General features: G+C 46.6%; 1 protein-coding gene across 1 annotated transcript; it reads left to right on the forward strand.

The window, feature by feature from the left end:
* Nucleotides 1-4835: 4835 nt before the first annotated feature.
* Nucleotides 4836-7857, forward strand: PRND (prion like protein doppel). Its single transcript, XM_031434203.2, has 2 exons — nucleotides 4836-4887; nucleotides 6794-7857. Exon 2 carries the CDS (start codon nucleotides 6805-6807, stop codon nucleotides 7339-7341), a length of 537 nt encoding a protein of 178 aa, XP_031290063.1. The 5' UTR covers nucleotides 4836-4887; nucleotides 6794-6804; the 3' UTR covers nucleotides 7342-7857.
* The last annotated feature ends 5968 nt before the right edge of the window (nucleotides 7858-13825 follow it).

Consider the following 13825-nt stretch of genomic DNA (forward strand, 5'->3'; position numbering starts at 1 on the left):
AAGGCTGAGCTCTCCCCTAACACATAATAACTGAAGTCACTCAAGGCAGCAAACGGTAGGGTGGGAATGAGAACCCAGGCCTCGGGGTCACACTGTCTCCCTTTACAGCATCCCCAGGGCCTCCCCTGAGAATGAAGGCCACTGGGGATAATGAAGGGGTCACTGCCTTGACGCAATACACGATTCCTCTCACCTGTTCCAGGTAACCTCAGCCTGAGGAAGGTCTTTCTCCTTTAGGTCATTTGCCTGCATATTATGGAGTGAAGACAAACCACAGATCAAACTATCAGGTTAATTATGATTTTTTAAAAAATCAGAGACACAAGAAAAGTGACGGGAGGCTGAATGAGGAATTTCAACATGGTGTCCGCGGCTGGCATCCTCCACACTTCTTAGGTCGAAGGTGCGGCACTCTCCCAGTCCAGTCCTTATGGGATCAACTTTAAAACACAGCCTTCCTGCTGCTACCCCTGCTCCAAATGTTCAGTGGTTCTCTATTTTCTCACTTCTGAACATCCTGTTCTACCAGCATCTGGTGATGCCCAAGATAAGCAACTGCCTTCAGTGGTCCCTGCTGTGCCGTGACGGAATCCCTCATCTCTCAAACCTCGCTCACTTCCCTCCCACTCCCCACCCACTGCTCCCACCTCCCTGCCCCGAATCAACCCTCCACAGCCCAGCTCCAAATACCAGCTTCGGCCTGAGCAGGGAAGGGCAGACTGCAGAGGAAATGACTATCTGATTAGTGCAGACTTTGCTCTCCAAGTCTTCTTGCCCCGTGGGCTCACGCTGCATTTCTAGACAACAGAGTTTTAACTGCTACCATGACAGGCCTTCAGGCTGCCCTTGATTTTCTTTTTTTTAAAACTAATTGTAAGACAGTTGCATTTCACCTTGTAAAATTTCCTCTTGCTGCCTTTATATATCCTGACCTGCTGTGATTTGGAGTGTTGAGCCCACCCTCTGGCACACAGCCCACATTGGCAGGTTTTTTTGGGGGGGGTGAGTGGGGAGGAAGAGGTAATTTAGGTTTATTTATTTATTTTAATGGCGGTACTGGGGACTGAACCCAGGACCTTGTGCGTGCTAGGCACTCACTCTACCACTGAGCTATACCCTCCCCATCTTGGCAGCATTGATCCACGTGCCACTCTGACAGCAGTGTCCTCAACCAGGTCACTGATAAAGAAGGGATAGAGGCAATCTAGACGCATCTAGATTCCAGCCACTGTGCTAGCTGTGGGGCAGAGAGGTGTAGATGAAACACAGTCCTTCACCTTCCGTGAGCTCCACTGAACATGTGAACAACACTGGGAAGCCCCCAGCTGACTGCTTGGCTATGTACCAAGTGTAATGAGAACCCACATGAAGACTCCCGACTGTGGTTGGGAAGAGTGAGCGAGCTATAGAGGAAGGTGGTGGTTAAGATTCACACGAAGCAATAATCAAAATTCTAAGAATATAAAAGCTTACTGTAGGCATATTCTATGACCCAGCAAGTCTACCCATCAGAGCGTACATCCCAAAGAAGTGATCACGCGTCCACCAAAAGGGCATGTGCCAGGATGTTCGTAGCAGCTCTTCATGCTGGAAACCACCCAAATGCCCACCAACAGGGGAATGGAGAACTCTCACCATGAATGAACAACCTACAACTGCACGCCTTGTGGGTGAATCTCACAGATGTAATCTGAGCAAAACAGATGCAAAAGATTGTGTTTTATATAATTCTATTTGTACAAAGTACAAATACAAGCAAAATTAATCTATGATGTCAGGAGCCAGGACAGTGGTCAGTATAGGGGAGGAGCAGGGACCCAATGGGGAGACAGGAGGCTTTGGGCTTTGTCATGTTCAACTTCTTATCTGAGTGCAGGTTACATGGGTGCTTTCAGCTTGTAAAAATACATAATGCTGTACGCTTAGGATATGTTCCGTTTTCTGTATGTATAGTAAACTTCAATAAAAAGACACAATTGAGTCTGGCTGTTTAGACAACTACACAGCTATCTAATCAGGATTATTTGCCAAAACACACTTCAATTCTTTCACTGCCTTTAGTCCAGGAGCTGCTTTAGCTGCCTTATCCGTCTCCACGCTCTCCCTTCCTTGGCACAACATAATCCAAGCATGTAACAGACACGATAAATCTTCAAGAGGCCAAGATGTGGTGGATGACCTTCCTAAACACACGAACCTTTCTGGACACAGTTATTTTGCATGTCATCTTCTATCTTATCACTTCATTTATTTCCAGATGTTTTCCAAAATGTCCAAGGTCTAATCAAATGAGGAATTGATATAATAATGATCCACTTGTGCATGCTAAAACTCAGTCTTTCCCTGCTGCTTTTTTTTTCAATCCACATAATTTTCTATTATTCATGTTGAAGAGAAATCTGTCATAGTCCTTTGCATCATGGGACACCCAGCCCTGTGCAATGTCTCACTCTGCCAGTTTTCTCAAAGATGATCTACAATAAATTATTTTCCTAATATAATTGGCAATGTCAGGAGGCACAGTCCCCTCAGCCCTGGTCTCTCAGCTCATTGGAAGAAATGAATGCTCTCTTACTAATTCCTTGGCTATTTGTTCATCTTTATAGTTTGGGGCCGGGTGTCAGGTAGATGCAGAGTAGTTCTGCACTCTGTGCATCCAGCTAACAGTTTTCTTGCATCATTTGCAGTTCTCAGATCTCCTCCCATCTACTCGAACAATTTCACAGCCTTCCACACTCCTCTGTGCCTCTGAGAACAGCCCTTTGTTCGCTGACAAGAGGAATCTGCAACCTCATCAGCTCTAAACCAACCTCCCACCACCCTCTGGGCAAAGAAAAGGAGGATGGAGAGGGTCTGGATGAGCCTGGAGGTGACTGCACCAGATTAGTGAAGACAGTACACAGAGTTCAGAACAGGGCAGCCTCCTGGCTGGGTGACCTTGGGCCGATCTGGGTCCCATGACCTTACAGTGTGAAGGAGCCGGACTAAAGAATTCTGAGTCCTTTCCAGCTCTAAATATCTCAAACCCTGATTATTACCCTAAGCATCTACTATGTTGAACAAAATGGTACTAACGTGTCTCTGGGTAGCAAAATGTTGAGTCTTTTTCTTCCTCTCTTCTGCATTTTGCAAATATAGTTTATACTAAGTTTAAAATACAGTTTGTAATACTTATATATAAGTAGAAAATAGTTTATACTAAGTTTGCACTACTAATAGTGTGTGTGTTCACAAAACCAAAATGTCTATGATTCTAGGAAGAAAAAGTTTTTTTAAGAGAGGAAAATTGAGTAAATTTAAAAAGTAAAGGCAGAAGAGAAAGAAAGACCCCACGTGAGGGTCGAAAATCCGCCTAGAGCAGAGAAAGCCCTGCAGGGACAGAGTTCTCAATTTGGGGTTTCCCACCACAAGGGTGAAAAGTCTTTGTAAACTCTTCTGGCGCCATCTGCTGGTCATCCCAGCAGCAACTTCTCAATGTGATTCAGAAAAGGGCTTTAAAGCCAATCTGGAGAACACTGATAGGGTCATGTTCAAGGTAAAGGTTACATTCTATTTACAGGTAAATCTCGCTCCAGTGTCACCTCCAGAATTCACTAGGGATTTGGCGTTGCAGTAATGATTGTAACAGGGACACCTGAGAAATTTCCTTCTGTACGTTCACCCGATAACTACACGCAAGTCCCTTGTGCCAAGAGGAACAGACCCTCCAGGACTCCACCTCCCCAGGCCTGGGTACCCAGAGAACTCTGAGGAAACCCACTCTCATCCCCCACAGGGGTTGGTTTGATCTTCATCTGTCTCTGTCCCCTGGGTTTCCATGAATCTTCAACTCACTGGCCTTTAAAACAATCCAATGGTTCAAGCTTTCCCACATGTCCCAGCAACCCAAAGTGCTTTCAAGTCTTCTTATTTGTCTTCCACCCAACATTAGCCCTGCTTTCCCATGGAAGCTGCCCCATGGAAACACAATCTTTCACTCCTTGTGGGTCTGGACTGTGGGTCACGTGGTTCCGCTGATTTCACAACCCTTCCCACCGAGGATGCCCGGCAAAGGTCCCTTTGCTTCTGAAACTGGTCTTTAGGTGCAGGACAGTATGCATATCCCGCAAGACTTGTTTGAAGCACGCTCTTCTAGATATTGAAGGAAAAGCATTTTCCTCCTAACACTTCTCATTTCACTCTAAAAGGCACCTCTCCAGATATCAGTCTTAAAAATAGCCTTAACCAGACTCCTTGGAAGATGCAGCCACTTGTCTGTACAGCTGTGATGCTGTGATAGAATAAGAAATATATATTTGAACTTCATCCCCTGTTCCTGGCACAGAGCTGCTAAAACCTTATAACTTCCTGAGTGACAGGCATGAGGGGGGCATCTTTTGTGGTACTATTTGGTTTGTCCCCAGTTCCTGGCATGGGATTCAAAGAGCTTCCAGGTTGGTGAATTCATCCACATTCAGGGAAAGTGGGGCACCTCAAACTCCATGGGAATTCTTGTACTTAGAATCCTTCTCGATGCACCCTATGCACCTCTTCATCTGGCTGTTCATTTGTATCCTTTAAATTATCCATCATCATAAACCACAAATAGTAAGTCTAAAATATTTTTGATAAGGAAGCAAAATAAATAAAAGTTACCCCTCCAGTCTTTCTGGACACGGTGTTTATTAGCAAAGAATAATATGAGGGTCCATCCTTCTCAAGGCAAAGAAGCCCTCGGGAGCCCCTGATTGGTCCTGCCAGGGAGGGAAGGGCTCCCATATTTGGAAAGCAGCAGGAATGCACCTCCCCCCGCAGCTCCTACATAGCTGGGCGGGCCCAGGAGTGTGTGCAGGAGGACAGTGCGCCCGTGGCTCTAGAGGCAAACGGCACTCCCAGAGCAATCCCAAGGTACGTTGTGGGGCAGAGTGTGCTTGTGGATTCTTTGGCCAGAATTGCTCATTTCTAATCAGACTGCAAACCAGGCAGTGATTTCTTTACTCCTACCTCCTGAGATGGGTCCCAAGTCAGGGGACACTTGTGAGAATGCTCAAACATCACTAGTGTTGCTGTCTGTGTTTTGGTGCTACAATAAAATGCTATTTTCGAGTTGGCTGGTTGGGATTTTCTTTTGCTTTTAAGCTCTTGCCTGTGAAGACTAATTTCTTTCTCCAGATCTCTATGCTTTTATTTTTTCAATTTGATACACCTGTAATTTATACTATTGCTTTTATTTAAGATTTCTCCTACCAAGGAGTATGGGCTGGTGACATGGGGTGTGGTCTGTGTTTAGAAGATTAAGGGATGTTTGCTTCCCGCTTGGATCTCTTTGGAGAAACTTGTCTGAGCTCACTGTGACGGACGGGCAGTGAGGGCTGTGATGCTGGAAGCCTGGATACTCAGGCTGCTGCCTGGTATGCTCATGTCCACCCTGGGACAGTGACTAGGTAGTGCCAGCAAGTAAGGAGAGGTCAGCAAAGGCCTCTTTGCAGGAGCCCAGAGGAGCCTGGATGTGCACTTAGGTTGCACGTTGCCTTTTTTTTTCTACGTAAGAACCAGTGTCACGCTAGAGTTGAACATTTTAACATTAACATTTTAACACAGTGATTTTACTGATCACTTTCAGGAAGACTGCAGGGAGGATGTGTTAGGATCCAAGTAAGCTAACTTTCTGTTTTGTTTTAGTCATTTTTTCCCTCTCCTTTTTTTGGGGGGTGGGTGTCATTAGATTTATTTACTTATTCTAATTTATTTAGTCATTTGTCAATGGAGGTACTGGGGATTGAACTCAGGACCTCATGCATGCTAAGCACACACTGTACCACTGAGCTATACCCTTCCCCTTAAGCAAACTAAGTTTTCAAACTCCTTCAGCTCTGCACTGGTGGACTCCGTAAATCTTCATCCAGGAGACAGCCTAAGCAAGCCATAGTGACCCTTCCTGTGCCCCTGATCTGCATGGACAAAGGTCCAGGTGCCGGAGGGCCCTGAACAGCAGACCTTGGGAGGTGGATTTCCACAATAGCTATTGTCGTTCCAGGAACCAGATGTGACAAACTACTCGGGGGGACTGGGGAGGGGAGATTTCCTGGGGTCAGCAGCAGCCTTTCAGATGCCCTGGAATCGCCTTGGGTGCTTCCCCATGCCCTCCTGTCCTCCCTGCCACCTCATTTCCTCTAAAATTCCTCCCAAGCCCTGCTATTCACTCAGCGTAGGGGTCCTCGGGGCCACCCACCATGCCCTATGAGTCAGAGGATGCTCTCCAGCAGCCCAGAAGGGTGGTGGGCACACGGGAACAGCATTCAGACAGACCTGGGTTCGAATCTGCCACCCAGTGCTGTGTGGCCCAGGGCAAAATACTTAACGTCTCTGAATCCCAGTACAACTTTTATAAGATGAGGATAATAATGCACCTACCCCACGTGAGGATTAAGTTAGGCTATGTCAGCGGCTGGCACGTGGGAAATGGAATAAGAAGCCAGCTGGGGGCGGGTTACACTGTCCCAGGGGTGAGACTAGAGAGGCGATAGCCATAAGCATTCAAATTGCCTGTCCCAGCTTCTTCTCTGTCTGAGAGAAAACTTAAGATCACCATCCCGAATGGATATAATTCCAGGCAGAAGCAAGAAACTTGGTATTGACTTAACTCTGTGCAGCCTAAGCCTGGGGAAACAATTCTGCTTCAGGAAAACGTGAACTGCGCGAGGATGCGACTCCTCACTTCCAATGTCCCCCTCGGGGGAAGGGGCGGGGGAGACTGGGACCACCCCACCACCCATCCCCGGTGACTTAACCGCCCCGGCCTTCGCTGTTGCAGAGTCTGACACGATGAGGAAGCATCTGGGTGGATGCTGGTTGGCCCTCGCCTGCGTCCTGCTCCTCAGCCCGCTCTCCGCCGTCAAGGCGCGAGGCATCAAGCACAGGATCAGGTGGAACCGGAGGCCCCTGCCAAGCGCCTCGCAGGCCACCGAGGCCTACACGGCGGAGCTGCGCCCCGGCGCCTTCATCAAGCAGGGCCGGAAGCTGGATATCGACTTCGGAGCAGAGGGCAACAGGTACTATGAGGCCAATTACTGGCAGTTCCCCGATGGGGTGCATTACGATGGCTGCTCGGGGGCCAACGTCACCAGGGAGAAGTTTGTCGCCAGCTGCATCAACGCCACCCAGGCGGCCAACCAGGAGGAGCTGTCCCGCGAGAAACAGGACAACAGGCTTTACCAGCGGGTCCTGTGGCGGCTGATCAGGGAGCTCTGCTCCATCAAGCGCTGCGATTTGGGGTCGGAAAGGGGAGCAGGACTTCGGGTCACTGTGGACCAGCCCATGATGCTCTGCCTGCTGGTTTTCACTTGGTTTGTTGTGAAGTAAGCTGGCAAGCAGGCTGACACGCCATCAGCGAGTTACCCTGGTTCCTGTCCCCCAGCCCCAAAACCCCACGTGTTCTGAAGGTACCAAAGAGCAGTGATTCTTCAGCGCTTCAAACAGCACTCACCAGCATTCACTCACTTGGGTACTTGGTTGTCCTGGATAAATATGCAGGCATCAAGTTCCCCTCCAGGCTCTGCCTGAGGGTGGCTTGTTCATCACCCCCATTCTCGGCTCCTGGTGGAGTGCCTGGCACCGTATTATGCAATAAATGTTTGGTAAGGAGATAAAAGAATGTACCAGGGACCTGCCAAGCACTTCACGACACTTCCCAACAACTCTTAGAGGTAGGTGTTACTCCCATTGTATAGATGAAGAAACTGAGGCTCCAAGAGGTAAAGTAGGAAAGCAGGTAGAAAGTGACAGAGCCGTAGTTCGACCCTGGCTTGCCTAACCCCAGACTTCCTGCTCTAGACAGTCCTCCTTTGGGGAGTATGAAGACTGATGCTGATGGCCATGTATTTGATAGCTTGTTACATGGAAGTTAAGTATTTAATTCATTTAACTAAACTAAGATATAATAAAGGAATTAAGCTAAACCAGAAATAAAAGCTAGACATAGTCCCCTAATTCCTTGTAAGGAAGTACTGCCAAGCAGATGACCCAGGGGACGAGGTCTGTAGTGGGGTGTGCCTATGGCACAAAGATTGCTTTTCACAAGAAGTATAAATATTTGCTGTTCCCATCCCTGAAACAGTCCATGTATTTAAGAAACTATTTCTAAATGCCATGTTGGCTTTCTAATGTTCCCCCAACCCTGTGCTCATATTTTTAGATACACGCATATGAGCATCTTTAAATAGACTCCCTTACACAGGTACTCCACACGACCTCTAACCGTTCCCTCACTGCCACTTTGGCAGGGGGTCATCATTTCTGTGAGTCCCTTATCGCTTCAAAAAAATAATTCCCCAAAAGAAAGATTAAAAGGAAACTATGACTTTAGGGAGATCGGAGAGGTCCTGTATGCCGCAATCAAGTGCAGATACACCTCTTACTATTTATTATTTGTTAAACTGTATATGTTACAAAATATGAATACAGTTTAAACAAAAAATAATGAAGCTAATGCTCTAAGATGCCTGCACAGGCCCTCTGAGGGTACGCTCAGAGACCCCACCAAGAATTGTGGAACCATATTTGGAGATGAAAGCTGCTGAATATCAATAGTCTGTAAGAGGGGGAAAAATGTACGTTGTCAGACGATTTATCAGAAGCATTTTAAAACGTGAGCTTTGATAATGGTACCTCTTGTTCTGAGTCTCCGCTACTCTCAGTGTTCTTCTCAAGGATACATTTGAAAGGTTTGAACACAGAAAGCGGGTGGAGGACGCGGGGGTGGGTGGAGCCGGGGGGAGCCGCCTTCTCTGCCCGGACTCAGCACAGGAGGAACACCTCACCCCTGTGGTTTTCGCACTGTTCTCTTCCACAGTCCTGGTAAATTCTAGATCAGAGACCAGGACTAAAGTGCAGAACACATACAGCTCATTTCTTCCAAGTCAAGCTTTTTAAACATGATAGCAAAATCAGTAAAGACAGAAAAGAACACGTACTTATAGGCTGATGTCGACGTTTCAAGTCCCAGCTCTCCTGAGCTTCCTTACAAGGGCGCACACAGCCACACAAGCAAAACGACTTCATTTCTTATGTGAAAACACTCAGGCCATGATGCAGTATGTTTTCTATCATTGCTGTCTTTTCTCATTTCATTAATAGTTTCAGAAATTAGATTCAATTGGGCGTGTTAGTGAATGGGGACATAGTGATTCAAATGCAAAAGTGATTTAGGAAGCTTTTAATTGAATCTGTATGTGCCTGAACATTCTTGCTTATGTTTGTGAATTACGAGATCAAGTCACGGTGTCGCGAGTCTGGTTTTTCAATGTAGCCGAGGGTTGTCAAGTGCCTACTATGTTCAAGACCTTGTGAGAGGTTTCTGAATTATTCTTGACAGAGTCGTTTTAAATGGGAATAATCTCATCAACCATTGATTTCTTGTCCCCTCTGAGCACTCAGTTTTTTAAATGGAAGTTTATTGTAAAAGTGACATTAAAATTACAACAGATAGCTGAAGCAAAACATTGCCCACAATCCCAGCATCTGATTAAGTCAGTGTTCTATAACCTCCTGTTCCTTACCATTTCCATATATAAATGTACATATTTGCAGTGATAATGTAAATGAGCTTTTATAATCTAAATTTTGGCTCAACTTCTCTGCTCTTTTCATTTTACTATGATTTGGGGTTCTTACCTCCCCTTCTGCTTTCCCCAACCCACCCTCCTCCCTGCCTGAGACATAGCCACACTTTCATTGTGCTCAGATAGATAAGGGAGAGCTTTTAGTTTGATTACTCCTTTAAAAAATACCATAACCATATACCTCACTTTTATTCCTCTGCAATTTGCCTCTCTAACTTAACACGGCATCGTGACCCTCTCCCCAGTGCAACCACTAGCTAGTTAGCTAACTTGTCCTTTTCGAATGCTGCATAATACGCCATATCATGAAATAGACCTTGACTGATGTAATCATTTGTTGATGGACCTTCAGGTTGTCTCCAGCTTTTCGCCACTGCAAACAATAAACATCCTTGTACATACAACCTTGCAATCCGTTACTATTATTGCCGTGGAGCAGATTTAAACGTGCAGAATTTCTGGAACAAAGTTGTATGCAACTTAAAATTTTTCTACGCGTGACCAGAGTATGTCCCTACATAGCTGGAGCAATTCGCTTTCCCACCCGCAGCATGCAGCGCTGACTTGTAGGACTTTCTGTGTCATTCAGGTAAGAGTGACTGCCTTTTCTACAAAAGGTGCTTAAACACCTTCTCTACTTTACAGATGACACTCCAAAAGCTTCCCCCAAATTTCTGACCATAAGGACCATTTGAAAATCCTAAAACTGTTAGCAATTTCCCTCCTGGACCTGATACTTGGCCCAAAACATCCGGATGAGAAGCCTGGAAAGCAGGCGGGGTGTGTGCAGGCTTCCAGCTCAGAGGATGGGTTTGCACAACTCCACACTCCGCAACAGTCAGGGCAGGCGTGGCGTGATGTTTGGTCTTGGCCTTTTTATTAATTTTTAGAAAAATAAGAAATGCAAGTATGTGCTTTCCAGCAACCGTGCTCTCTAGGTCATACAAGTCCAGAGGAGCAGGAATCGAGCACACAGTTTACGTAGCCCACACTGTTCCTCCCCTCTGAGCTGTCTGGACAGACAATCAGCGTCTCCCTGAAGCCCCTCCCACCCAAGCTGGCTTAGGATGTGACTGGCAAAATTCGGATACCCAACCCTCTGGTCTTAACGAGGTGTGTCCCAGGTAGTGGCCATGGGTTTGTCTTGAGCTGCCCACTCTCTGTGCCTCAAGACTTCTGATAACAGGTAACTGACTTTACTTTGCACCTTTGGTTTGGCCGCATCTTCTGTCTTTACCTTTTCTTCATGTCCTGTATGTGGCTGGCGAGGGATGCCCAAGATGCCCACGTGTTGCTGTGTGGCAGATTCTGGAGTCTGCTGGAGTCTCAGCTTAAATGCTGACAGTGGGGCCATGTGCCCACATGCAGGCAGTGACAAGTGAGCAGACCTGGCAGGCGAGTAATCAAGAAGACATCGGATGTGGCATCATGACAAGTTTCAGTCTCCCCAATGGAAAGCCCAGACCCTGCTCGGGGAGGCGCAGACGTCTGAGGAGCCCAGCTCAGGCCAGCCGCTGCGTGTCCCCTCTTTCTGCCCGAGCGCCATGCGTTCAGACCCAGCACAGGGCTCATTCTTCTCTCATCGTCACTGCTGGTAGGAGACCCAGCTTCATTTGGGCACGCAGCTTCCCTGGTGGAAAAGAACGGAGCCAAACTCCCTTTCTACTGGGAACAACAGACCCCTGCAAAATGGGAATAAAGTGCTATGTCTGTGAGACGTGGCTAAACCCATTCCGGACCTTGGAAAGTCTGCTCCAGAAAAACACTCAGCTGTCTCTCTTGGCAAACGGGAGCCTTTACCTGGGCCCATGGAAGTCCTCAGACTGAAATAGGTCCCATGAACTTCCAAAAGGACCCCCCTGGCAGCTGCACCCAGCCCAGAGCTGACCCCTTAGAAAAGTTTATCTTCCAACACCTAAGTGTCACTGCTTCTCCAAGATGGTTCCCTCTAGCTGGTCTGAATTTCTTATCTCCATTCATCCACCCTGCCACCAGTCTTCCCTTGGAATTCCCAAATACTTGTGGGAAAACATTGCCTTTTAAACAATACGGATTGTTTTAACTCCAATAGGCTTGGCTTTACATTGAAGAAGGAAATTGACAAAAGGCCAGAAAGGAACTCAGGGAAGCTGGAAACAGGTCAGGGCCAGAGGACCCAACACAGCTGGTCTCCCTGCATAGAGGGAGGTGGGCGAGGGTGGGAGGTTCAAGGATGGGGGGGGCAGTGGCTGGGAGCAGATCATTGCCAACTAAAAATTGTCACTTGCCATCTGCCTCTATGAAGATGAAGTCACTTGCCACTGCAGCCACTGAGCTTCAAGACACCCTGAGAGGAGTTCAGGATGGAGAGCAGGAATGAGGAACCCTGTGCTCTGGGGGGAAATGACAGAACAGGCCTTCAGACAATATAGTTAGATATTTTCAGGAGAAGATTTTATGAGCCCAAATCCTTGTATCTTCTCATATCTAGAAAAGTACTAAAATCATGAATGGAGATGTCTGCTCCTCGTGACTAGCGGCAACCTTCTGCCAAAATGTTTGCTTGACTGCAGGTACCCCCTTCACCAAAATCACATATATACTGACTTCCCCCAACATCTGTGGAGCAGTTCCTCAGCTACATGAGACACTGTCTCCCAGGCTGTAGTCCCCATTTCACCTCAAATAAAACTTAACTCGCAGCTCTCACTTTGTTGGATATCACCTAATTTGAATCGACTTTTTGTTTTGGTTTTTTGGGGGGGGTAATTAGGTCCATTTATTTAATTATTATTATTATTATTATTATTTTAATGGAAGTACTAAGGATTGAACCCAGGTCTTCATGCATGCTGAGCATGCACCCTACCATTTGAGCTATACCCTCCCCCTCAAATCAATTTTTGCTCAAATAAACTAAAAATGTTTAACATGCCTCAGTTTATCTTTTAACAATTGTCAACTGAAAAAGATGCACAATCTAGCAGATGGAAAGGAGCTGCAAAGATCTGTGCAAAATGGAAGACTTATAGACAGAAAGGAGTGATCAAAGAAAGTTACCAGCAAAAAGTGGATTGCTTGTGGCAAGGTCACCTTCCTTTAGGGGGTGTCTGTCAGGCAGATATCTCACTAGTGCTGACCAGATAACTCCAGATGGACTGGTTTAAGATTCCACACCTAGGAGAGGTTGAAACTGTAAGTTAGGTATTAAGTCTTAATTTGGTGACACAGGCTTAGCACAAGTGACTCCATTTTGGGCCTGTTGCCTCTTTTGTATCAATATATTTGGTCATTCAGACGACCAGAATGTATTTCTCATATATATTTGGTCTTCATCCATGGTTCCTGGTTCACAGCTCCCCAAACCGTTGGAATTTCTTACGCAATAAGAAAAGTAGGAGCATCTTTTGTTACAATATTTAGTCTCTTGTCCTCACTTTCTGAAATCACCTTAGAGCCATAGCAGTGAAAGGAGAGTCTCGTTATTCATAACAAGTCCCTTTCAGCTACTACTGGGTTTATCTTAATGAGGTAACTTAGAAAGCACCTAAGGATGGAGGCTGGTTGCCAGGGGAACCAACCTTGAATTGAGGGTTGGAACTTTCACTCCCACCCCTTGATTTCTTGGGAGGGGAGAGAGGCTGGAGGTTGAATCAATTACCAATGGCCAATGACTCAGCCAATTTTCTCTATGCAATGAATCCTCCATAAAATCCCCAAAGGATGGGTTTGGAGCTTCCCAGTTGGTGAACATGTGGAGATTTAGGGAGAGTGATGCACTCAGAGAGGGCATGGAAGCTCCATACCCTTTCCTATCCCTTGCCTTCTCTTCCATCTGGCTGTTCTCGAGTCATATCCTTTTGTAGTAAACTGGTAATCTCGTAAGTAATATGTATCTCTGAGTTCTGTGGGCTACTTAGGTAAATTAATCAAGTCCAAGGAGCGGGTTGTTGGAACCTCAGATCTATTGCTGGTCAGTCAGAAGCACAGGTGACACCCTGGACTTGAGATTGGTTTCTGAAGTGGGAGTGGGGAGCAGGCAGTCTTGTAAGACTGAGCCCTATGAGATGGGTCTTATGTTATCCCCATTAAACAGATGGAGAAGTGGAGGTGGGGCAGAGAGTAATCCAGGGCTCATAATAGCAGGATGAGGATTTGAACAGGCGCAGTCTGGCTCAGAAAGCATCAAAACACACGAGGGATGTGGCAAAAGCTTTGTGTCTCAAACACTGAGGCCAGGGAATTCG

Source organism: Camelus dromedarius, chromosome 18 (assembly GCF_036321535.1).
Source record: "Camelus dromedarius isolate mCamDro1 chromosome 18, mCamDro1.pat, whole genome shotgun sequence".
NCBI classification, from domain to species: domain Eukaryota; kingdom Metazoa; phylum Chordata; class Mammalia; order Artiodactyla; family Camelidae; genus Camelus; species Camelus dromedarius.